The sequence below is a fragment of the Macrosteles quadrilineatus genome, unplaced genomic scaffold (assembly GCF_028750875.1).
Source record: "Macrosteles quadrilineatus isolate MER2022 unplaced genomic scaffold, UCM_ALF_1.0 Scaffold_3__2_contigs__length_128488019, whole genome shotgun sequence".
Lineage (NCBI taxonomy): Eukaryota > Metazoa > Arthropoda > Insecta > Hemiptera > Cicadellidae > Macrosteles > Macrosteles quadrilineatus.
In genome coordinates, this window is record NW_026542596.1 from 83,679,376 (window position 1) to 83,703,808 (window position 24,433).

The 24,433-nt window shown below is 34.8% G+C and overlaps 2 protein-coding genes across 4 annotated transcripts in view; one reads left to right on the forward strand and one right to left on the reverse strand.

Annotated features, from left to right (window-relative positions):
* Window positions 1-13,133, forward strand: part of LOC128988797 (uncharacterized) — a 35,534-nt gene extending 22,401 nt beyond the window's left edge. For both annotated transcript variants that reach the window (XM_054410449.1, XM_054410450.1), the window contains exons 4-12: window positions 1,323-1,467; window positions 1,979-2,161; window positions 3,317-3,444; window positions 4,238-4,375; window positions 5,241-5,368; window positions 5,655-5,779; window positions 6,481-6,761; window positions 7,467-7,649; window positions 10,177-13,133. In XM_054410449.1, the coding sequence (XP_054266424.1) occupies window positions 1,323-1,467; window positions 1,979-2,161; window positions 3,317-3,444; window positions 4,238-4,375; window positions 5,241-5,368; window positions 5,655-5,779; window positions 6,481-6,761; window positions 7,467-7,649; window positions 10,177-10,599 (1,734 nt within the window). In that variant the 3' untranslated portion in view covers window positions 10,600-13,133. The remainder of the gene's footprint in view (window positions 1-1,322; window positions 1,468-1,978; window positions 2,162-3,316; window positions 3,445-4,237; window positions 4,376-5,240; window positions 5,369-5,654; window positions 5,780-6,480; window positions 6,762-7,466; window positions 7,650-10,176) is intronic.
* A 1,146-nt stretch (window positions 13,134-14,279) lies between these two features.
* Window positions 14,280-24,433, reverse strand: part of LOC128990746 (chloride intracellular channel exc-4-like) — a 48,611-nt gene continuing 38,457 nt past the window's right edge. Inside the window, exons 2-6 of one of the 2 annotated variants that reach the window (XM_054413296.1) lie at window positions 23,718-23,860; window positions 20,762-20,924; window positions 17,638-17,812; window positions 16,871-17,010; window positions 14,280-15,403 (exon numbers count right to left, since the gene is read on the reverse strand). In XM_054413296.1, the coding sequence (XP_054269271.1) occupies window positions 15,320-15,403; window positions 16,871-17,010; window positions 17,638-17,812; window positions 20,762-20,924; window positions 23,718-23,860 (705 nt within the window). In that variant the 3' untranslated portion in view covers window positions 14,280-15,319. Of the gene's footprint in view, window positions 15,407-16,870; window positions 17,011-17,637; window positions 17,813-20,761; window positions 20,925-23,717; window positions 23,861-24,433 lie in introns of both variants that reach the window. The other variant, XM_054413295.1, reaches the window with a different exon arrangement.

Here is a 24,433-nt window from a genome sequence, read left to right on the forward strand (position 1 = left end):
CTTTGTAGAGCTTAAAAAAACAAATAATTTAGTATATTGAAGCGTTATTATGCGCCTAATTGCTACGGAGAAAATTAAAAAAAATTGTAATTTTAAAATTCCCATGTTATTCTTATGGAGAATAAGTCAACTGTTGTAGTTTGCTTGTTTATGAACATATTTTGATCGATTTTGAAAATACTTTTATTTCTTACTAAACTATTATCATTTTATAAAAAAATCTTTTTTACCCTCCCTGTTGCAGCAAACCTAAGGTACTTGTTAAACTAATTCTATTTAAATAGAAAATAAATGTGCTATTTTTATGGAGGCATTTTAGTGTAAATCCAATCAGGTCAATGGAAATTCGCTTAGTCTGCAGGTTTGCTGCGGCGGGGGTATTTTTTTTTACTTTAAAGCAGTAAAAGACCAATGAGGTTCAAGAAAAAAAGAAAGAAAAAAGTGCTTTATTTAAAAAAAATTCATTTACAGTTGATACAAGGATTGAAAGAAAAGAAGTAAAATTGTAATGCTTTGAATGTCAACATATCAAAGACCAATTTAATTAATTATACAACAAGAGGTGTAGTGAGTGGTTGCATAACTATCAGTGGTAATGAGAGGTTATAAACGAAAACTTTATCTCCAAGAAGTAGGGATGGACGGGATTGGGTTTTTAGTTCGAGACGAGATGAGATTTTCTATTCCTCATAAAATTTTGAGACAAGATCGAGACGGGGTTTACATTCTCATACATAACAGGAAATGCACGTTCCACATTTTAACCAGATTTTTTAAACATTTTTAAATACCTAGGTACTGATTTATGACAGACTGGTTAAATACAAAAATAATAATAACAGACAAAGATATAAAATCTTTTATTAAAAAACATTAATAAAAATATCAGTATAAAAAAAAACCTAAGGAGGCCTAACTTATTAAAAATAACTCTTCGGCATAGGAAACACGGAGATATCAGTTAGTATATAGTTGAATTTGAAAAAACAAATTTATAAGTCTAAAACAACAGTATTAGCCTACTAGTTAAGTATCAAGTTAACAATTTTCAAGTCTTGTGTTATTTTTAGAATGATTTTGGAGTAAAGTATTTTGGCTATGTTTGCAGTAGTAAAACATGTCTCTCACTGCTCACCCTTTCAATATTCTGCTTCCTGGAACAATAACTTTGACACTCTAATGCAAAGATGACTGGCTGAACACCCTTCAATTACAATTACCTCGTCTTATGATGTAGAATTTTACTTGTGGAAATTACTAATTAGTAGCTTAGCGTCCTATTTGACTAATATTATTGTTGCTGATTGTGATTTTGTCACTAGGATTCTGATGACGAAGATGAGTATGGCAAAGCTTTTGGAAGTGGAAGACGAAGAAAATCTAAAGCATTGTCAGGTTCTCGGTTTTTGGAGTCATCCGATGAAGAAAAGAAGTCTAAACCAAAAGCTGAAGTTGTCGATGTGTCTGGTATGTGGTAGTAACACCAACCAAATATAGTTTTACTTTTATATAGTCTTGATACTAGTTACTGTTAACTGCTGACAGATCATTTTGGAGAAATGACAGTTTGAACTTAATTTTTCTAATTATTGATAATTTAACGGTCTTGTTTCTATTGTTATATTTCCAACCTTATAGTTACATATATCGTATTTATCTTACCATACAGAGAAATGGCATTTAGAGAGAACGTGGTTATAGCGGTAGCTTGTTACTTAGTGTTGTCTTTGAACTTCATACTCAGAAATCTTCTTTTGCCATTGATCATATTACCTACATGAATAGGCTTCATCATCAACTTTCACACCAACTAATACTGTGCACTGACAAACAAATTGCTTACCTTATTTACGTATGTGGTAAAAAAAAACATATTTAAGACAGAAAAATATTTAAAAAAATAAACTCCTAGTATGAAGTAGAATTTTACAGTTCAGTATACATAAATTCCTTTACTAATAGACTTTTTGGACCCCAGGTATTTGCCCAGTGTGTAACAGCAACTTTGCAGACGACCCGACAGATGCAGTAAAATGTTCCAGCTGCAAGAATCAGTTCCACTGCAGTTGCCTTAGTCTGCAGACAATGCAGCGAGTGCTGAAGATGGGCTCGAAGCGCGGCACATGGCGTTGCGACAGCTGCAAATCAGCCCCAGCCAGAGGTATGCAAGCCTTCCAGGGTTTGTGGTAAAACTTACTTTTTAATGTAGGGTCTATCAAGAGGAGCTTTATACTATTATTTTGAAACAGGTTAATTTGCATTCAATTCTATTAATTTCTATTCAAAACATCTTTATTCATTAGTATGTATTGTATATGCAAGAATGCCGTCAAAGTAATCATTACATAAAATAACACAAATAAAAGACAAATATAATACACAAAAACAAAACAACAAAATAATATGGGCATCTCTCAAGGACAAAACAAAAATATACTTAGTGAAACAGCAATAGACCTAAATCATTTTAATTCAATGCTGTTATTTCTTAGCTCACAAATCTTTGAATTCATAAATAGAGCATTTTGTGTCAAATGTGATTTTAGAGTGTTTTAAAATTTGTTGTCATCTGTTTCATATTTCATTTTTATTGGTAATTGATTAAAAATTTGTATTCCGGACAATGTATGATGGTGCTTGCTTAAAATATATATTTTTTATGCTTATCAACTTTTATTTGGTTTCTTGTGATGTAACTATGATTATCCGTGTTTGTAGTACGGTAATGTTGGAATTGGTTCCCCTACCACACTTTTTCATGTAATGCAGTTGTTGATGGTTCATAGTGGTCCACATGTTGGTAGATATACTGCCAGGTACTTTCAATCCAAATAAAGTGGTTTCTCTTTTTTTCTTGGGATTCTAGAAAATTTAAAACAAAAACTAAAAGCTGGCCTTAAACATAGGTTGTATCACAAGGCCTTAATAGCTGTTTACTTTCAGGGAAAAATAAGCTAAAATCAAATCAAAATAATTAATTATTGTAAGATGGTTGGAAAAAATAGTACTGGTTTGATATCTTTTTATTTTTAAACAAGCAAAAGGTCTGAGGTTTTCCCCATATTTCGTAGAGGATTAAAATATGTCAAAAACAAATAGATTGAAATATAACTTATCAGCTAACAACAATGCAAGTTGGAAACATTGCTTAACACTAAAGATACGGAGATTGTTCCAAATGCTAAATACAATCACTCAGATCCATATATCTGCAAATTTATAAACAATTCATATCTACATTTAAGATCATATGTTGGTTGTCTTTGCTCATCCTTACCATTTTGAATAGAAAAATTGTAAGCTGTGATATTTTCAGGTGGATCGAAGGGTTCCCAAAAAATTCGTAAGAGAGAGACCAGAAGAGCAGTGAAAGCTTTTAAGGCAACCAAAGAGAAGGAAGAAATTGATGCCACTCTAGGCACCGAAGATTACTTCCCTTTTAAGGTAAGGAACTAGGACAAATTAGGTTGTTCACAGTAGGCCTACCTACTTTTTAGCATCCGACAACTGTGTTTGATTAGTTATTCAGAATTCAATTAGCATAAATGAACTCAACACTATTTTTATTTCGTTTCAACTAAAATGTTTGTTCTCTTAATGTAATTGCACTATCAGGAACCCCTCCTGTCATAAAACAAAATGTTGTCATTAACGTTCATTTTAAATTGTTTATCCAAACGACTATACCTCCTTATCAAGAGAAAAATATTGGCATCCATTTAGTTTGCCTACAATCACAATACGATACACACTTGTCTAGTTTGGCACGCTCAAGATTTTATTGGCACCATATTATTGAAAATACCGGATAACTGAACATCTAAAAAGAGCCGTTATTTCAAGTATTAAGAGCGCCAAAAGGAAATCGTTGACTGGAGCACCATTATTCTGTTTTTAAAATAAATGAAAATAAAATGTTATAGAATCCATTGAGTCTTGCCGTTCCCTCCCGACTTCTGCAGATTGCTCTCTGACGTCTGCGGAATGCATTGTAAGGCTTCAAACTACCCAATTTATAAAGTCTCGACTGTAGGATTAGCTGGTGTGATGAACTACTACCATGAATTTTCCCATCATTCCCACACCAATTCCATGGTGGATTAAAATATAGGCTACAAGAATTCAATTTCTTTTTAACTGGTTTGTTTAGTTTTTTTTTTTAATTGAATTATTAATGATTTTCTTATATATAAGTGATGTGTATAATGATTTAGCTGCAATTTGAATTTCATTTTAGTCTGGGGAGTTCATTGTCGTGAAAGAAGAGTTGACAGAAAAATATCCAGCTCTGTGGCGAGTGGACGGAAAAACACTGCTGCAAAAGTACGAGTCCTTCGATCAGAACGGAGAAAAGCTTTACCGAAATATTTCTACTGTGAGTTTCTACACATGTCTTGTTAGTTTTAACATGAAATCTTAAGTGGCTAACTTACTAGGTAATCGAGTGGATGGTGCTTACCTTCAAATCCAAAGGTTGCCGGGCCAATTCTGAGAATGATTGATTCTGGACATAGCCGTCATTTGCCACTGGGCTTTTGATCAAGATACTACAAAATTATTGCATAAGATAAAATACTCAAAACAACTAATTTAGGTCCATAGTTTTAAATTACAACAAGTATGGTCGAAATCACCCTACTGATTTAAACAGTGTCTTTTAAAAACTCCCACACAAACAAATCACAAACAGTAAGGTCCTTATGATTTTTTGAGAGGATAGCAGGCTTACCTGAATGGGAAAGAGTCCAAACTGGCACGGATGGCCAACCAAGCCAGGATCATATGTCAGTTTGGACTCTTTCCCATTCAGGTAAGCCTGCTATCCTCTCAAATAATCATAAGGACCTTACTGTTTGTGTGGGAGTTTTCAAAAGACACTGTTTATATCCCTCCAACAACATTGGTTAAACTGAAGAACCGCACTCACTCAAGACATGCTAGCTAAGGTGTGGGACAAATTTGAGTATTGCCTATATGATGAATATCTTAAGAGGGTCATATTGAGCATTTAAATGGTATTTTTATGAGTTATCATTTAATATAAAATTAACCTCATGTCCCTATGATCATAAACCTATAAAATCGGATGATTCTGTGTAATAATTATAATTTTTAATTCTCCCTTCTGAAGAAGCCTCTTCTAAAGAAGAACTGTTAGGAACTCTAAGTAACGTATTTCTACATAGTGTGTTTTTCCCTCCACAATTGGTATGGTTACAGTAGTGTACATTTTTTTGCAGTACTCTGGATGGACTCCTCAGAACAGGGGCATTTACCAGAAAGTTCCTGTGCAGTTCATAGTGCAAAGTCGCTCAGAAACCATTGTCAGATTCCTCAGATCAGAAATGGTCGATCCTGCTGTCGAACAGTGAGTAATCTTCACATTCACAAGAAATTTATTTTAGTTACTTTTAAATCCTTACACCAAAGAAAATTTTCTATTGTGTAACATTGGTCACTCAAATTTATTAGGCTACAGCTCATGTGTAACCATTGTGTATAAGTGTATCCATTACTTAAATGTTTTGGTTTATTTGAACCTAGCTTCAGTGACTTGATAACAAATATAAGTCCTCAGTATTTCTATCAACACACACATACAGTGTTTCATATAGGATTGAACTGTCATTCATGGTATTTATTGATCATTGCAGGGCTTACTTGGAACATTCTCTTCTGCAAACAGCCAAGTATCAGGACAATTTTGAGGTCTACATTCAAACTCTTATTTCTCAAGCACTGGATGCTAACTTCCTGGCTGAAATATTTGCTGAGAAAGGTAAGTTAGCCAAGTTCTTGGTTTTTTGTATATTTTGCACATGGTCAAAGTAAAGTAATTTGGTGATAAACTCAATTTAAGTCAAAGTAGGGTACCGTACTCACTATTTAGCTGAGCGGTTTAAGTGCTCACTGTTTGTTTAGAAGTTTCCAGTTCAAAATAATTCTCTTTCACTCATCCGGAGTGATTTGGCAGACATTCAATTTGACAAAGAATGTCTTATGATGCAAAATGCTTGGTGTATTGCGAATGTAATCGAGCTTAAGAAAACTTTTGGGAAAACATTGGGTTATACATTTTTATTTGTTGAATCCATTGATTCGTTCAAGCAAGAGACCAGACGAGACAGATCCATAAGACATCCACAAGGTTGGTACGGTCAGGGAAAACATGGAAAAGTCAGGGAATTTTGTTCATTTGGAAAAGTCAGGGAATTTTATTTTCCAAATTTAGTACCAACCCTGCTATTGTACCAATCAAAGTCTAGTAATGAGAAAGGTGCCAGGCTGATCTTGAAGACCGTTCTTAGGTAGGCCTAATGGTCTGAAATTGATTCTACATATCTATTGTTCCTGGATAACCAGCTTATCAGCCACAAGGAAGCCACCAGAATAATTTAATCCATTATATTTTAACTATAATTATTCTACTTCAACACCCATCGTCACTCTTCAAATAACGTCCTGGTGTGTTTGTCACAGACGAGTACTTCCTTCAGAACGTGGAGGTGATAGACAGGTTGACGGAGGAGCGACGTGTACGGCTGGTGGCTGCGGTGGGCTGGCCGGTAGAGTCAGCGTTGCAGCGAAGTGTCACGACATGGCCGTGTTACAACGTGTTGGCTGATCTCAAGGCAGGTCCGGTACCAGTGTGTGACGCCTGCGAACGCAACATGGTGCATGCTAGGATCATACTGTACGGCCAACCCTACAACCCCAACACTCTGGACGGATGTGAGGTGGAGAACAACAGGAATGAGAAGGTCAGTTACTAGATGAAAAATTAGGCCTACTGGTTACTTTGGATGCTGTAACGAGTTCAATCAAAAAAGTTCATAGTACAGGGTGTTTATAAAAGAGTGCCGGGATTTTAAACGGTCGTTGCTCGGGGACTATTCAAGATAATTTAACGATTTAAACGTCAAATTGTAGGGAAAAGAACAAAGTTTTTTTCTCACTCTTTGATACTATTGGGAATGATTTAATAAAATTCAGATTTTCTTCAATCTTATACGAGTGTAAAACTGGCAAAGTCTGTACGCTTCGGTGGGGGTGACACAATGAGGGCGATCGGTGGGTTTATCTGATGTTTTAATACAAGTGCAGCACTAAAGTAATGTTGAAACCCAGAAATTTGGAATCTCTAATCCCACACCTTAAAGTCAAGTTCAAAATCGGGAATCCAAGTAAAACTTTATAACCCAAATCAGAACTTACGGTAAAAATTAATTCTCATTACGTCTATATTTGTTTAATTTTGATCAATACAAATACTTATACATACAGGCCTACTAGTATTAATCAATACTTTTCTCTGTTTTTTTAAGTCAGAATTACAACATCTTGGGATCATAATGGATTCTCTTACCATTTTTCTGTTGCTTGTTAAAACTTTTATGGAGCTACGACCCAGATAATTTAACTTAACAAGTTGACTTTGTTGTCAAGTAAATTATTGTTTTGTACAGGATTTCATGATATGCCTGGAGTGCATCAAGTTTGTGCAACTGTACAACAAGCTTGTACATCAGAAGTACATCATGTATATAGATTGTGTTAAGAGAGTTCAGGAGAAACGCAAGACTGATTCAGGAAAGGATACAACAGTTATCCTCAATGAGTTATTGGCTGATGAGGAATGGCTGAGCAAGGTAAAGGAAAACAAGTTATTTAATTCGTTTGTTGCTAACTGTTATATTTCTTTGCATACCTGAGCTAGATGTAGGCCTAAGTTGATGTTAATACCGAACTAAACTTTGTTCGGTTTTATTAATTTGAACCAACAAATTTGACTTATGTTAGGAAACATGTAAACACATTCATTGATCATTACCGACTAGTCCATCTATGTTCAGGTGTTAAACTTTAGCCCAATGACTACGACTCACATGTGTTCCGTTACTGCATTTCATGGCAATATATCAGCACTGCAAACCCACTAGGGCTCAATTAGTTCTACGGGCACTAGACTCGTCATGTCGTTTAGTAGACAATCGACCCATTCGGCCGACTGTGCCATGGTACCCTAGTTGGCCAAGGCGTTGCTCCAATGAGTTTAGCGTTGAAGTCTTTCTACATGCGTTTTATCGAGTCCTGTACATGTGCAGTCGAGCTTACTAATGTGTGGCTTAGCTGGAGTGGAGGGGTTTCTGTTAAGTATAAACAGTGTCTGGCTTGGGTGGAAGTTTACAGTGTTAGTGAGTGTAATAATGATTGCACATAGGCCTAACACTTTTTGCCTCTTTTTACTGTAGCATCGAGAAGTAGGACACAGATTTTGATTCTTTGGCTTTTATTTAGGTTAAAAACGGACAATTCGTGAAAAACATTCATATGATATAAGATATGAAAGAACATAATTTAGGAAAAAAAAATTAACAGCGGAATAAAATATTTTGCCAATAAGTTAATTATGTGTGAATCGAACACCTGTAAACGGATTGATATTTAAAAATATTAAATGTTCTTTGTTGAATCTGAAAGGTTTTGAATCTTAAAACTCAAACTACTGTAGTGACAACTACTGTTGTAACGATGAACATCCATTACTCATGTTTACGAAACATTGAAGTTTTTGACAAGTATTGATACATTGGACTACTATATAGTGTTTTCTTGTAGTTAACCTAAAAACATAAATAGTCTAGTCTTTAATTCACAGAGACTCTGGCTTTTCACTTTCCAAATGGGTTAATTCCATACAGTTACTCAATGCTATTAATTCTTTTGTTTTGGCAACATTGTTAAATAGTTCATTATGAATTAAGAGAACTATCTATAGGTACTGTGGTTAAATATGTACCAGTTTAGTTTTGAAGAGCTGCAAAAAAAAACCAATTCATTTCTAATAAATTGTGGCGGCAATATTTCGGAATGATTATTGAGCGGAGCTAAGCGAAGCTCTTTGGGATCAACTTCAATGCAATCTTTATAACACTTAATCTCAATAACGGTTGAAAATATTTTAGCCAAACTTACCAAAGTTGTTTTGTCAAATGTTTAGATGGTTTGGACGTAACCAATTTCAATGTTTGATAATGCTTATATAATTTTAAAGTAACTCAAAGTTTTTAATTTTTTACATTGGCTTTATGAGTTTCCATGATGGTTACAAACTAACAACGTAAATGTAAACAAAATAAAGAATCAGCATATGTTCAAATCAAGCCACGACCTAAACACAGTACAAAGGGAAAAAATTTGGATGATGACCACTGATAAAATAATACAGAGAAAGTCTTAGGTTTACATTTTAAGTCACATTTTGGTAAAGACCACTGATCGAATTGGTACAGTCATAGATAAAACATACTTTCTTAGGTACAGTATTTAACAGATTTGATTTAAGTAGCTAAATAAGGTTATAAAAAATACTGTAACATTTTATCTTGAACAAACAATTTGGCGGTGAATCACATTCATTAATTCATCTCATAAATGGCAAACTTAAACAGGTCCTCGACGTAGGAAGTGATGAAGGAAGTAGTAAAGGCGAGAAGTGCGGAGTGTGGGAAACATTTGTGGCAATTAGATTAATGTATCTGCAATCCTCAAGTGCTATGGGAAGGGAGGGAAACATTTCCAAGACGTAGAAAGTGGTGAAGGAAGTAGTAAAGGCTAGCAGTGCAGAGTGTGGGAACGTTATGGGGCAGTTATATTAACGTGTCTAAAATACTAAAATGCTATGGGAAGGGAGGGAAACAGGTCCACGACATAGGAAGCGATGAAGGAAGTAGTAAAGGCCAGCAGTGCGGTGTGTGGGAACTGTCTGTGGCAGTTAGATTAATTTATCTGCAATCTTAAAATGCTCTAGGAAGGGAGGGAAACAGGTCCACTACGTAGGAGGTGGTGAAGGAAGTAGTAAAGGCTAGCAATGCAGAGTGTGGGAACATTTGTATTTTGTATAATATCTATAAACATGTTTTCATTTATTGCTTTATTAAAAACCATGAAACATGATTGCTCCGCTCAACTGGCTTTCACTGCTATAAAAACAATCCTAGTTAATGATTATTATTAACTAGGACCAATAGTTTGATTCTTGCTAACTTAAAATCTGTTTAGCTAGAATGTCTAGATTAATTTGCTGAAGGAGACAAAAACATACATTACTAAACTTATCATAAAAACATAAATGTTTACCCAACAAAAGTATTAACATTTTCTTAACTTTTACAGCTTTTCCGCCAAGTGAGAACTGTTTGGGCTGATGTTGAAAAAGCTGAGCGTGAAAAAAAGAAGAAACTAGGATTACCTGTGGAGCCTCCGGGTGGAGTACCCAATGAAGAACAAGGCAAGGATGTTGAAGCTGCGGAACAAGGGGATAATGAAGATGATGTAGTTATAGAAAAAGCGTTGGTAACAGAAATAAAGGTGGAGAAAGACTCTGATGCAGAAGAAGGAGAAACCTTTGGCAAAGAAGATGATGTTAATGATGTGACCGTCTCCATCGTGCAAGAAGGAAGTTCTGTCTCCATCATGCAAGAAGGAAGTTCTGTCTCCATCGTGCAAGAGGGAAGTTCACAAGCTACAGAGCAAGTGGCCGAGGTAGAGACACCTGTAGAAGATGTAAGTATTGAGAGAGTCCAATGTGAGTCTTAAAACATGCACTGGTTCAGCTCAGCTTTCTGTGATTCAATCATTATGTACATAACAGATAAATATCTAATGTTAAACAGTACAATTGCTGAATGTTAGCTACTAGAGACTCACTGGATACGTCATGTGATGAAAATGTGACAGTCAAATTGTAGACGATTTTGGATTTTCCTATTTTACTTTAGTTTATGACTACAGTAATTTATTTTACAATTCCAAACAATATTAAACACTAATCAATTGAGACTGTAATCGACCTAAATAACTGTAGGATCAGAGATTTGATGCGGGCTTTAAAATTTAAATGTGCCTGGTCAAAAGTAGCAGATCTTGTAACAAAGCCTTTTAACACCCATGCTTCTTTGTTCGTTAAAAACACACCCTGGTGTTAAACCATCATAAATATAATCTAATAAACAGTTGTGGATTTATTCTTTTTCTTTGAAACTGTCAAATATATCTGTTATTTATAGAGGAATAAACTCCCATGGAGCAAACAAAAGCTTTTGAATTTTTTGTGTCAAGTTAGGCTATACACAAAAGTTAGTATGTACCTATGTACATTAACTTCTATTGAATCATCAATACTATTACTGTACCTGTAAACGCCACTATAACATGTACCTTCTAAAAAGTTACTCATAGGAGGTATGAAATCTACTTAAAAGAACTATTTATTTTGTTAATTTTTTTAATAAAGTATTTTTTACATTTTATGTTGTAGGCCTAACACATCTTCTAATACAATATTAGTGATGTGTTGGTCGCAATCAGTTCAGTTTTTGTTTGTTTTGTTTTATTGGAAATTGTTTGTCGGTTTTAAATTATTAAAAATTACCACCCACTTGTATTTTTGTCTCAGCCACACTAATGATAATTTTCTACAAGGTTTACTGTTTGGGGTGGTAGGTTTATTTTGTTACAGGAATTATTGCAAGTAAAACTTAAGTTTGGATACTTGTAATGTATATATATGTTACAGGCAAAGTATATAATCCTGTCATTCTACAGTTGAACCTCGTTTGTACGAACCTCGATAAAACAAATTCCTCGATATGACAATTTTTTTTAAATCCCCTTGACACTTTCATATAGGCTAGGTCATTGCTAAAAACACCTCTATACAACATAGTAATTAAGTTAAAAACCTCCATAAGACATGGGCTAGGACTGATTAACCTCCAAACAACGAATATTCTTAGCACAAAACCTCTACAAAACGAACGTGACCTCTATAAGTCGAATTTCTCATAATCTTAACCTCCATAACTGTAGTTTTCAAAACAAACAGAAGCTTGTCTCAACATGAAACCCCTATCCATCCCTCCTTCCTCAGTCATTGTTTGGAGAAACCTCAATAAGAAGAATAACAGCAGCATTAAACCTCGATAAAACGACCCTCTTTATTAAGAATACCTCTATATTACAAATTTTTCCCATACCCCTTGAAATTTGTCTTATAGAGGTTCAACTGTATAGAATTACCAATGCCTCAAATAAACAGGAAAAATATGAAATAGAGCTTATTATATACCTTGCCTAGTCATTCTATAGGATGCCTGTTGGCACTGAAAACTTTAAGCAAAGTATAAAACACACTGATGTTGGGCTTTTTTTATACTTTTGTTCTCTTGTTTGGCATAAATCTAATCTAAAATAAACTATAACCATTTAGACAATATTTAATTATTCTAAAGAATTTTTTAAGACTTTTCCAAATAATAAATTAACCTAATTATACATAAAATAAATCAATCCTGTTAAATACCTAAATGTTTATTTTTTTACCAACATTGAAACATCTTTATTTTATACTTTGCCTGACATTGAATGCCTAGGCAACGCCTAGTCAAGGTGTATAAAATCCTATCATTATTATTCTATTTGATACTTTGCTCAAAAGCTTCAGCCAATGTAGAGAGCGCTTGCATTATATGGTTTGCCTGTAACATATACATTATTCATCCTCTAGAACCAAACACGACGTTTGTTTATATGTAAGTTGAAGTTCGTTTATAACTAATTGAAAAATATAGCTATGTAAATACTGTAAATATTAATTTGTCTAACTGTTTGGTTTGAATAGTGAATAGAATAGAACAGATCAGACATCACATAGAAAAAATCTTATTTCAATGAATCTATAACTATTGTTGTTTTGTATGTTGTGTATATTATTGATTCTATTGCTACGTTACCCTTGTTAATTGTCATAAATCTATACAATCATAGTACACCACATATACATAAGTAAGATTAATTTAGTACTAGTGATTAAACTATAATGTAATTATATATTTTGGTAAACCGTTTTCTACAAAATTTTGTCTAAGCTAACTTCTAGATATGTGTCGTAATGTAAATATGTATAATATACGTTATTAATTACTTTGTACCAAGTATGCTTTATTTTAAGAATTTCTTTTCTGAAACAAAATATATAGGCTACCTGATGAATCTTTTTGATCAGTTGTATTTTTCATGCACTTGTACAAATGGAAACAACATCATTGAACATTATAGAATTGTGTAAATAATCTTTCTATTTCCCTGTTCCTCTAGCACAGCTAAAAGCTAGTTTGCAATGTAAACATAGCAAGGTTCATCGGAAAAAGTTTCTTGCTAAAGAATATAAAACTACAATCCGTAGTGATAGCCGAAAAGCTGTCACAAACTCTCGCCAGCGGCTCATGTCGACTGTGAAGGCATGTCATGAGGCTGTGAAGTTTCCAGGTTTCAAAATAATGATATTTATTTAATTTACAATTTACCACAGGTACAGATTTGCATACACAAAAAAGTAGTGTCGATTAGGTGTGAAGTCAGAACGATAACCAACAGTGCTACTGTACCTTACTATCATTGATCTCACTTGGGAATAAAGTAATTGAATTTAAATTGGAAATAAAAACTGTGAATATTGAAATTATAAAGCGAACTTTGGCGGTAGTTTTATCAACCCCGAACCGAAAGTGAAGGTAGTATTTGTAAACTATCTTTACCCTCACCCCTCAACTAACCACGAGTTTGCACAGACCTGCTTCAAAAGGTTCAATTCAGCCTATAGCAGTTGAGTCCTAGCATACTCTAAACTAGAATACGATTACGCGAGTTGAATAACTCGACAACAGTGATTTTGCCAAAAGAGGGTTTATTACTAGTTCACCCATAGGTTAGGTCCGAGACAGCCTACAGCCTTCCATTTTTCAGGATAGCTTTGCCACTTTGTCATTGTCTTCCGCTATCACGGAAATTTATCTTTTCCCACGATTGTCGAAAAATCATGAATATTTTCTCCGGTCTTGAAGACATCATCAATGTCTCCTACGGTCAAGGATAGAAATTTGTCCGCGATTGAAATGAGCGGTGACAGTCAGACTTCGGCCCCCCTGCACCGCAAAGTGTTATTTACGCCACTGGTATGACTGGACTGACAGTAGTGAGTGCATCTGAACCACCATTTTCAGATTTAGAAGTTATGATTTTACTCTGTTGTCAGTTGAAATGGTGGCTTGATTGGGTTTCGCTTGGATAAAATGTTATGTCTTTTTTTCCAACCTTTTTGGCTTAACCGACCTAGCCGCAGCATGTTTAGTTTGGATGTGCAAGACTAGTCATTGGCTGGTTTCATAACTGCAGGAACACTATATTTTACAAGCAAAAAGGTAAAAAAGGACAGAGTATTACAATAAATCAAAATAAAATTTATTAAAATTTGACAGTACAATTAGCTTAAATATATTCCTTCAAATTTAAATAAACTGTACTTTGTGAAAAATACACAAATAAAAATAACCTTAAATAATAATAAATTATTGCCATTTAATGATTTAACATACCTTAATTAATGCATCAGGCAATAACAAATGTAAATTTAAATAGCATTGACAACCTGCAACTGAGGAACAAAACTAAAAAAGACCCTGTTAAAAATTTAAAAATTAACAAATAGTTAATTTAAGTTTTGCCTTAGTTTTAGCTAGTTATCTAAAATTGTAGAAAATGTTTTAATTTACAGGCTTTACAAAATATGATTGAACAAAAGTTGCAGTGGCAGGTTTTGAAATATTTACAAGGACAGAGACTGAAGATACAAAGCGGTGCTGATTAACATTTTGTTAAAAAAACTATATAGTTAGTGTTCGTAACAAGAATTAACGGTGCAGCCAACCCAGTAACAAGAAACTTAACTTGGCCATGCCTATTTACACCGCATGAAAACAGCGTTATGGCTTTGCTTAAACTAAATTTTCACTATACAAAGTTTTGTGAAAGTTGCCGGTAACCGATTTTTAGTTCACAAAAATGTTGCCTTCATTATCACTGCAGAACGGCAAACACTGTACAACAGTATAGCCCTGTGTTGGACATTATGGACATTATTACAAATTAATGATTAATCTGAACTACAACTGAAACTGGTCGACATTTTCTAATCAGACTTTTCAATGAGGAGTACAAAAAAAGGCCACTCGAATAATGCACATAGTCACATGAAGTCTTACAATAAATAAGCTTTGTGTTGTCAAACAACACTTTAACTTCTGCCGGCACGCTTTTGAAAATCATTAATAAACCGTGGCAATAAATAGTATTGAAATATCAATAATAAAGCTTTTTCTATAACCTAAAACAAAATATGACATAAATATAATCTACTCAAGAATGTAAGTAATGAAATGTTGGTCTGCAGTAACAATGCCCCTTGCGGCTCGCAGTGATGTTAGTCTTCTCCGGACACCTCGATGGGGATGGAAGTGGTGAATGTTGGGGTCTCCAACTCCTCATGTTTCTTCATCTTCATACCCTGCTGAAAAAGCATTACATTATTATTTATCTTGCTCTAACATGGTAGCTGAAAGCCAACTTTGTCAATGGTATTAGAAGAATAATAGGAAGTCTAAATCCCAAAATAAGTACTAATATTTTGGGACTTTCGATCTTTGGTCACCTCATATCATTTATTTTTATTGGAACAAATATCTGTACCACTACTATATATAAACATAAACTACATAATACAGTAGACTCCCTCTTATCCGGACACATTTTAACCGGACTACACTCGGCAGAAATGACATCTCTTTAACCGGACAATTTTTAACAGCACATCGGTAGGAATCGGGTGGTACTGAAACGACTGTTCTCGTGTGAAAGATTTGAGACCAGTGATCATGTGTCTAAATACAATACTCTCCTAAATTTAAGTCAAATATTTGGGTTACATAACAATTTTTTGGGGACGTTGGTTTAACTGGAAAAACCGTTATCCGGACTGGCCTCGGTCCCGAAGAGTCCGTATAAGAGGGAGTCTACTGTATGTATATTGTTGGCTTAGATGAGGGCTTTGCTCCTTTAAATATGTAATGAAATACATTGATTTTTGACAACTAAACATTAGATTGGTAAATAAATCAGTTGTGTTACATCTTAGGAACTTTGAAAGTTGCAACAGTTATACAAGAGTGTTCTATGAAAATGCAGAGACTTTTTGATATCTCTGATAACAGGGTGTCAGAAGTTACTACCATACAAAATATCACATTTTTTAGAGTTCTTTTTGGACAATTTAAGGGTTATTTAAAGTTAAAAAAGGGGTTTTCTCTTTTTTGACCCACAAACACAAAAATTCTCATTTTCTCTCTAGACCATTTAAAGAGCTTAAAAACAAATAATTTTTTTTTATGTGTAGTTACCCACAAATAAAATAAAAAATAAATAAATAAATTTAAAATTCTCATGTTATTCTTATGGAAATTATTAAATTGTTATCTGTTGTCACTTGCTTGTTAATATTTTTATCAAACTTGGGTCAATTTTGTTGTACTAAGCTCTTAATATTTTACTAAAAACACACTTAAAGTTACAAAACATTGAAATAAATAGCAATCCGAGAGGCTAGCATCCCAACACATATTATGTCATTTTCGGCTCAAAGTGGGACGCCAGCCTCCTAGTATAATCATAGCCTTAGCATTACATAGCAGTATAATATATCATAGCATAACACTACCAACATGTCAAACTAAATTGACAAGAATGCAGCAATAAGCTACAACCGATTAAAACAATTGGTACTTAATTTTGATACATGTAATTGCTTACTGAAGTATACAACAGCTGATTTTTACTCCCTAGGAAGAAATAGAGGTACCTTAGACCTGCAACGCATGCATTAAAAAACCTGTTTTTGCTGATGTATAAGGAAAATATCTTCACAAATAATTGTGATAGGCTTAGTTGGAAATATGGAATATATGCAACACAAGTGTACCTGCTGCAGCTTGTAGTGGTTGATGATGTCCTGGTCAGCTGGACAACTCTGGGTGAAGGCGTCAAGTTGGTACATGTGGTACATGTAACGCCATAAGTGCTTCAGATGCGACGGGATCTCAAAGTCACTGAAGTACTTGCCTAGAACACACGCTCATTGTAACAAACTATAGAGAAACTGTCTACTTGTTAGATATTTGAAAAACTACCTATAAAACTAGGGTCAACAGGAAAATACCTATTGACACCTGCGATCTGAATCACAGCGTCGACAGATTCAGGAGGGGTGGTAACCCTGGAATACTCAAACAAAATCACTTAACAACTGTTTTGTGAATTAGATACAATAGGTCGGCCGGTTAGAAAGTGTCCTCCTCGTAGCATTGGTGCCAGAGAGAGATACCGAGCTGTGGGAGTGAGACAGACTATGGCTCTTCCCCCACTCCGCTGCCGCCCCACCCCAACCTTCCCGAAAACAGCTAAACAAATTAAATTTTACAGTTAATCAAAATGTAAACAATTATGTTCTTCATAACTTGAGAAAAAAAGGTCCTGCAAAAAATATTGTATAGCCTAAATCACATCAATATTTGAGCATCATGAAATGTTATTATTATATCATTGTGTAAGCTAAGCAGTTTTATTTGGTAACACAGGATTCCAACTCCCACAACACCGTGTCGTGCAGTGTGAAAACGGCCATTGGCGGAGAGGTTAGCACATATTTGACACTTCTGACAGATGTTCAGTTTTATCGTATTGCTGTACCTGCTACCCTGATGTGCTGCAGTCTGGGCATGAGCTCACAGTCAAAGCAGCACATGGTGTCCCCCGTGAGGAACCTCGTGGCCTTCTGTCCCAGATGGTCGTTGATCTTGCGCAGGTGGGACAGCAGACTGTTGGTGCTCGTGTCGTCCTTCTTCAGCAGCATTAGTTTCAATTTCTGTCAAAACAATACATCCCATTAGACATTTCAACTATCAGCATTAAGAACTCCATGAAATAGTTTTTTTGCTCTGGAGGAAGTACACTTTCCTATATTAAAATTGCATAGATGTCTGAAACATTTGTCCATCTATTGAACAAATGTTGTTCTCTATTGGGAGAAACACCCTTTCCAATACTAAAACTGGATGACGTCTGGAGGAACAGAGTTTTTAAAATATTTTATTTGAATAAAGCAGCCTGCACTTTCCTATACTCTAAGCAGCAATAATTTCTAAACTAACAATCACTTGATTTCAGTTTAAATCAAAGGTTTAACTACTGTTACTATATGATTACACTTTTTCAGATAACCGTTGCAAGTTTCCAATCTAAATGCTTGTCACTAGAACATCTAGGTGATGTTAGGACATTGTAAGTCACTTAGGCAAGCCAGTGGTGACTCCAGAGATAAGATAGTGCAGGCTAGAACTAGAAATGTAAGCCAATCAACCATAGCAGCCAAAGACACTGAGCTATGTGGCTGTGAAAAATATTACAGCTATTTTAAGTGTACAGTATTCTAATTCTAACGAACTGAAGCTACATATCTTACAAATATGCCTTTTACATTTTTGGTTGCTCACATATTATGCATAGGCCTACCAGCTCTGGATACAATAACATAAATATTAAAGAATATTATGTTATAAAAGTAACCTTTCAAAAAGACTTGTACTGTAGAAATAATCTTATTACAAGTAGCCAATTTGGATTCAGGAAAGGCAAAAATACAACAACTGCAGTTCTGAAAATTGTAAATGAAACCTTAGACGCCTTCGAAATGAAAAATTCTGTCATGCTCTCTCTTTGTGATCTAAGCAAAGCATTTGACTGCATTCCATTTGAAATTTTATTGATGAAACTAAAATTTTATGGAATTAGTGGTGAACCTTTGAAATTAATTGAGTCTTACTTGACCAATCGGAAGCAGTTTGTGTCATTCAAAAACAATAATTCAGTTTTGAGAGATGTAGGGATAGGTGTTCCGCAAGGCTCAGTTCTAGGACCATTTTTCTTTATCATCGCAATTAATGACCTGCCAGCAAATGTTGTGTCAAACTCTGTTATTTGCTATGCAGATGACACAACAATTCTCTGTAGACATAGAAAAATTGAAATTTTAAACACCCTGGCTGAGTCTTCCCTTAGTAATGCAGTTGCCTGGTTCTCAGACAATAAACTGTTTTGTAATGAAACAAAAACTCAAACTATTACTTTAAGTTTAAACAGAGATTTAGAAAATAAAGCCGTAAAACTTTTGGGGATATATATTGATTCAAAATTAAACTGGGGATCCCATATAGAACATGTATGTAAAAAAATATCCAGGGTTAGCTATCTTATCTGGAAACTAAGTGATTTTGTTTCTGGCGAGTACCTTAGAATGGCTTATTTTGGTCTTCTGGAATCACACATAACCTACGGTCTCCTCTTATGGGGCCATTCCTCACAAACAAATGATATTTTATTGATTCAAAAGAAAGTAATTCACAATATGTGTAGGGCGAGCCTTGTGGAACACTGTCGTCCATTATTTATTAAACTTAAAATTCTCACTGTTGTAAATTTGTATATTTTCTGCTCATTAATGCACATCAAAATGAACTTACAAGAATTTGTCACAAGAGAGAGCATACACAACCACGACACAAGAGGGAAGGTGAGACTTGATATCCCAATGAACAGATTAGCCAAAACTGGGTCATCTCACAAAATTAACTGCATTAGATTTTTCAATAAACTTCCTTCATATGCTAGAACTGCACCAGTCAATGTTTTCAAGAAGAAAATGTACGATTGGCTATTAAAAAATCCGTTTTATTGTTTAACTGAGTTTTTAGACTGTCCTGTGATCCTAGATTAACACTTGTAGACAGAATTGGCCAAGAAATGTTGTTATTGTCAGTAGTATTTGGACCTATATAGGTTTATGATTGTTATATGTGTAGATTTTCTTTTCCTTAGTATTATGATAGATTTAGCCTATATTGTATGACGAAGCCTATTTCATGTAATATGATCAATGGTGAATTAAGATTTCTGATTTCTGAATACATATAATAATTACAATACAATACCTAGTCAAGTTATCCAAATTTGAGATATCAGGATAACAACCTACACGTTTCGCAGTAAATAAGCATCGCCGGGGTTACAAAACAAACATTTAATTGACATTGATAGGACTATCACACGACGTGGACGGTCCCGCTGCAGGCAGTGGACTCAAAAGAACCTGCATGGTCTCATTTCATACTGACCCCAGCTGCTAGTATGATTATAATAGTTTTGAAGGCGCATCTATCTAGAGTCTTTATGACTATCACCAAAATATTGTTGCTAAAACTTATTTACGGTAGCAGATTAAACAGCCAAATCACTTTTAATGCTCAATTATTTACACGGAACCCTTAGAAATGCCATTCAAAAACATTGAATTTTGATTGAATGGATGTGTTTATTTCTGAAAGATTACAACAACAAAACACAAGCCCCTATTTTCCTAGTCAACAGAAAATAAAAACCAATAAAAATACCACTGCAGTTGTCTTTAAATTTTGATAGTGGGATACATTCCAATCCCTATTAATTATTAAATCTATATCCAGTATCATTGGGTGGAAATCAATTCTTGATTTCTACCAATACGTGAACATTTGAATTAACCGATGTTAAAGGATAACTTATTCTAAACTAAAGCCTATTTTGTAACACATGAAAAATCACAGATCAGTACCAAAAAATAAAGGAGGAAACCAAATTTCGAGAAAAGTGCAATCAAGGGTGAGCCACTCGAATTCATGTTCATAAAAATTTATGTATTTAAATGATGAGATTGCTACAGCCACATCTGGTCCATATAGATGGGACGTCTACTTTAGTATCCAAATGTACTTTTACTTACACTGTACAGATTCTCAATGAGTGTTGCGACTTCCTTGTCCTGCACAAACAGATTATGTCCGCCAGGGACGTTCTTCATTATGTGTCGTTCAATCTTCTCGTTCTCCAGAACTGCCAACCCGTTGTCAATCAGAATGGGTGGAGGTGTTGCTTCAAAATTTGTTCTGTCAATCATATACAATCTCTATAAAAATTTAAAAATAAAGATATTTATAAATAAAAGAGAAATTTGTTGGCAAGAACTGGTTGATTCCTAACCAAATTCTAAGTTTCTATTAAGATAGTTTATTACTCCAGTTCTAGATCGCCTATGATAAACAAAGGGTTAGCCTGTCTTTTATTTCTGCCGCTCGACTGAGTTCTCGCTAAAGAGGCAACAGAAACCAATAACAACAAGTAATTTTCTGTGATATTATAAATACAAATACAAAAAAGTCAATACTGTGGTTTATCCAAAACATGTGTGTTAATTTGGTACCGATGTTTAAATACTTTTATTCACAAGGATCAAACATGTAAACATGAATAAAATGTGTAAATTTTGACTGAGCATGAAATTTTTTTATGAAATTAACAGCAATGTTAAGAGAAACCTTGTACTGTTATGGTAGTATTTGTTATATAAATGGTATGTTACGTTACTACTCCGGTAAACATATTTATTAAATTACACAATTATTAAATAGCAACCCAGCAGACGCACAGGCAGCACCTGCCTATGTCTGCTGAATTTCATAAAATCGTCAAATTAATTAATACAGAAATGTTCTTTTTTATTCTTAGCCTTAGTTTATATTTGGTAATTGTGATTATATTTTGTATTAAAAAGTATGTTTCTTTCTGTATACATTATGTGGAAATAAACGTATATTTCATTCATTCATTCATTCAATCATTTTCGATGAGTGACGAACAATATTTTTTGCCAAACTACTACTAACCTAACAATAAGAAAAACTATACACATCCGTTATATATATTCCCACTGACTAAAGGACCCAATAATCACTACTCATAACTTCTAAGAGAGGTTCATGTTTTCATTTATTGATTGGTTGAGTTTTTGCCAATTATAATCAGCTGGTGTCTATTAAAAATTCATTACAGTGCAGTAGTACGTAATGAAACCATTTGATTAATCAGGCAGCAAACAGCTGTTCTCTGGACCAATTTCATGTGTGAAAAGTCTTTAAAACAGTGTAGTATGGCAAAAAGAAAATTATTTGTTGCTCCGGTAGCTGCACTGGTGAACAATACTTTTCTTGGGACTATGGACTAAAGCCGCGTTTACACGAGGCTAGTTGGCGGGCAAGTTACTTGCCTCAGGTAACTTGAAATACATTAGAGGCAAGTAACCTGCCCCATAAAATGCCTGCTCGTGTCAACACGGCTTTTAACCCCTTGGATCCATAGGCTGTCTAGGACTAAAACAGCCAGTTTGTTTAGCAACACCAGTTTAGAGGTTATAGAAGTTGTTCTTTTATAATAAAAAGAAAATAGAATCACATGGCTATCAAAACTAAATAAATACTTTATCTATTTTTTCAATGTAATGACAAGTACAATCAACTAGTGCCAGATTAAGCCGTAAGATAATATGGGGAGCGTATTTTTTGCCGGGACCAAAAGACGCTCCGGGTCATGTTTATTTTTCGGTCGCCGGTGCCGCACTTGTCGCCGCGACAAAGTTGCCAAGTTTGACCCTAGCCTAAGCTAAGCTATCTGGTAAGCAATAAGCTTAACTATTTGAGCCCCAAAGATTGATAAATTTGAGTAACGAGGGTAAAAACCTGATTTTCAACAGGTAAACCTGGTACTTTGGGTTTTCCAGCGTTGTAATTGCGGACTGTTAGGTCCAAGACGTCTACAGCCAGGAGAGGCAATGCTGATTGAGGGTTTGAACTGTCTCTGTCAGGCCTGTGCAATTAATGAGGAGTTCACCCGTCTCCGTGGCAAAGATTGGTAGGAGAGGGCCACCTGGTGCAAGATAGCTCGGGATAGTCGATGAGATGGGTGGATTGTTTTTGTGTTCCACAACTTATCAGCATCTTTTTACTTTTCTATACTGCATGTGTCCACCAAATGCTTGATAGGGTTTGTGACTTTATAAGATGAGGAAAATATGCATAACTAAACTGATAAAGAATCCCTAGGCTCAAAGGATATAAACAGCTAAAGGGGACAAATTGGCTATAAAAATCCAATTAATAACATTCTGCATCTGGTTTTATTTTTGTATCTTACTATGGTTGCAGGACAAGGTAGAGCTAGCAATACACTAGTTAATTAAAAAACTATATTTTACAACCTACGTCATAGAAAATAGCGAAGATCAACTTCCCACAGACACAATAGTCATGCAAGGAAAATGTGATGTAACATGTACATAGTTTAGCCTTGGAAGAAGGCTGTTTAAATTAAACCTGTTTTGATTAAAACGTCTTACGGAAACAAGTAGCACATAGGCTAGACATGAAGTAAAGACATAGGCGCAATCAGGTACATCATTAACTATATTAGTCTATATATACTATATATACAACAATAAAAAAAAATAATGAGCTTCAAGCATCTTTATTACCCTACTCTTGACCATACTTCCGAGTTTCTCTTTATATTTTGACACATTATGAACGGGAAAAATCATACATAAAAAAATATGATTATTTTGTTGCACATGATTATTTTAAAGAAATAAAATACCACAACTATTGATTTATTTTAAAGATGAACTTGGCTGCAACATTGATGACTACTTATGAAAACAAAGTAAATATTGTAAATGTTTTGTTTAACTGTAAAGTCTATTCATAAACCAATCTATAATTTTTACTTTCATTTTAAATTGCTTAACACTGCGGTTTTATTTCTTATTCATCGTTTTGCTTTGCATTCAAATATACTGTTGGGGTCTCAATTATTAAGTGATGATGGTGGAGTGACTAGACCTGTCTCACCTAAAGTCCGGCGGAGGTTTCTGCATGTCCACTGTGGTCACTTTGAGACTGATGGTCTTGAGCTCTGCCAGCAGGTAGAGGTCCATGAAGTACTCCTGGCAGAACAGACAAGCTCCCTTCCTGCGACCGTCTATTGTACTGGCCTGCAACACACATACAACATGTCATTATTACCTCAGAGAACTGATCAGTAAGGTACAAGGAAACAGGTTTATGGTACAATCATATGCATTGATCTGTAGTATGTTATGCCAGAAATATACTTGTGATGAGCAACGGAGAGCCCCTGCAGCGAGCACTGTGTGAAAGCACCTATCGCACAGGGCACAGCGTCATTCTCCACTGTGATAGTTGTAGTACGTGAGGGTGAAGGGGTTGGATTTTGCCCTAGACACCAGCGACTAGTGATATACACAAATCAAAATATATGTGATATCACAACTGGTGCTAGACACCAGTTAAGTGTTGAATGTTTCCTCTGTACCTTACTTCTCTGTTATTATTAAAAACTAAAATGAAGGTACCCTGGGGTATTTCAACCCTAAAACGAGCGAAGGATGATCGTACAATGAATGCCTCATGTAGCTTTGTCACTGACTAAGAACAGCTGTTTCTTTGGATAGAAAAATGTACTAAAGGTCAGCTGGGCTGAGTTTGGAGCCATCAAAAAGCATTGATTTTTCTCAGGATTGAAACTTAAAAGCTGTAGGGCTAGG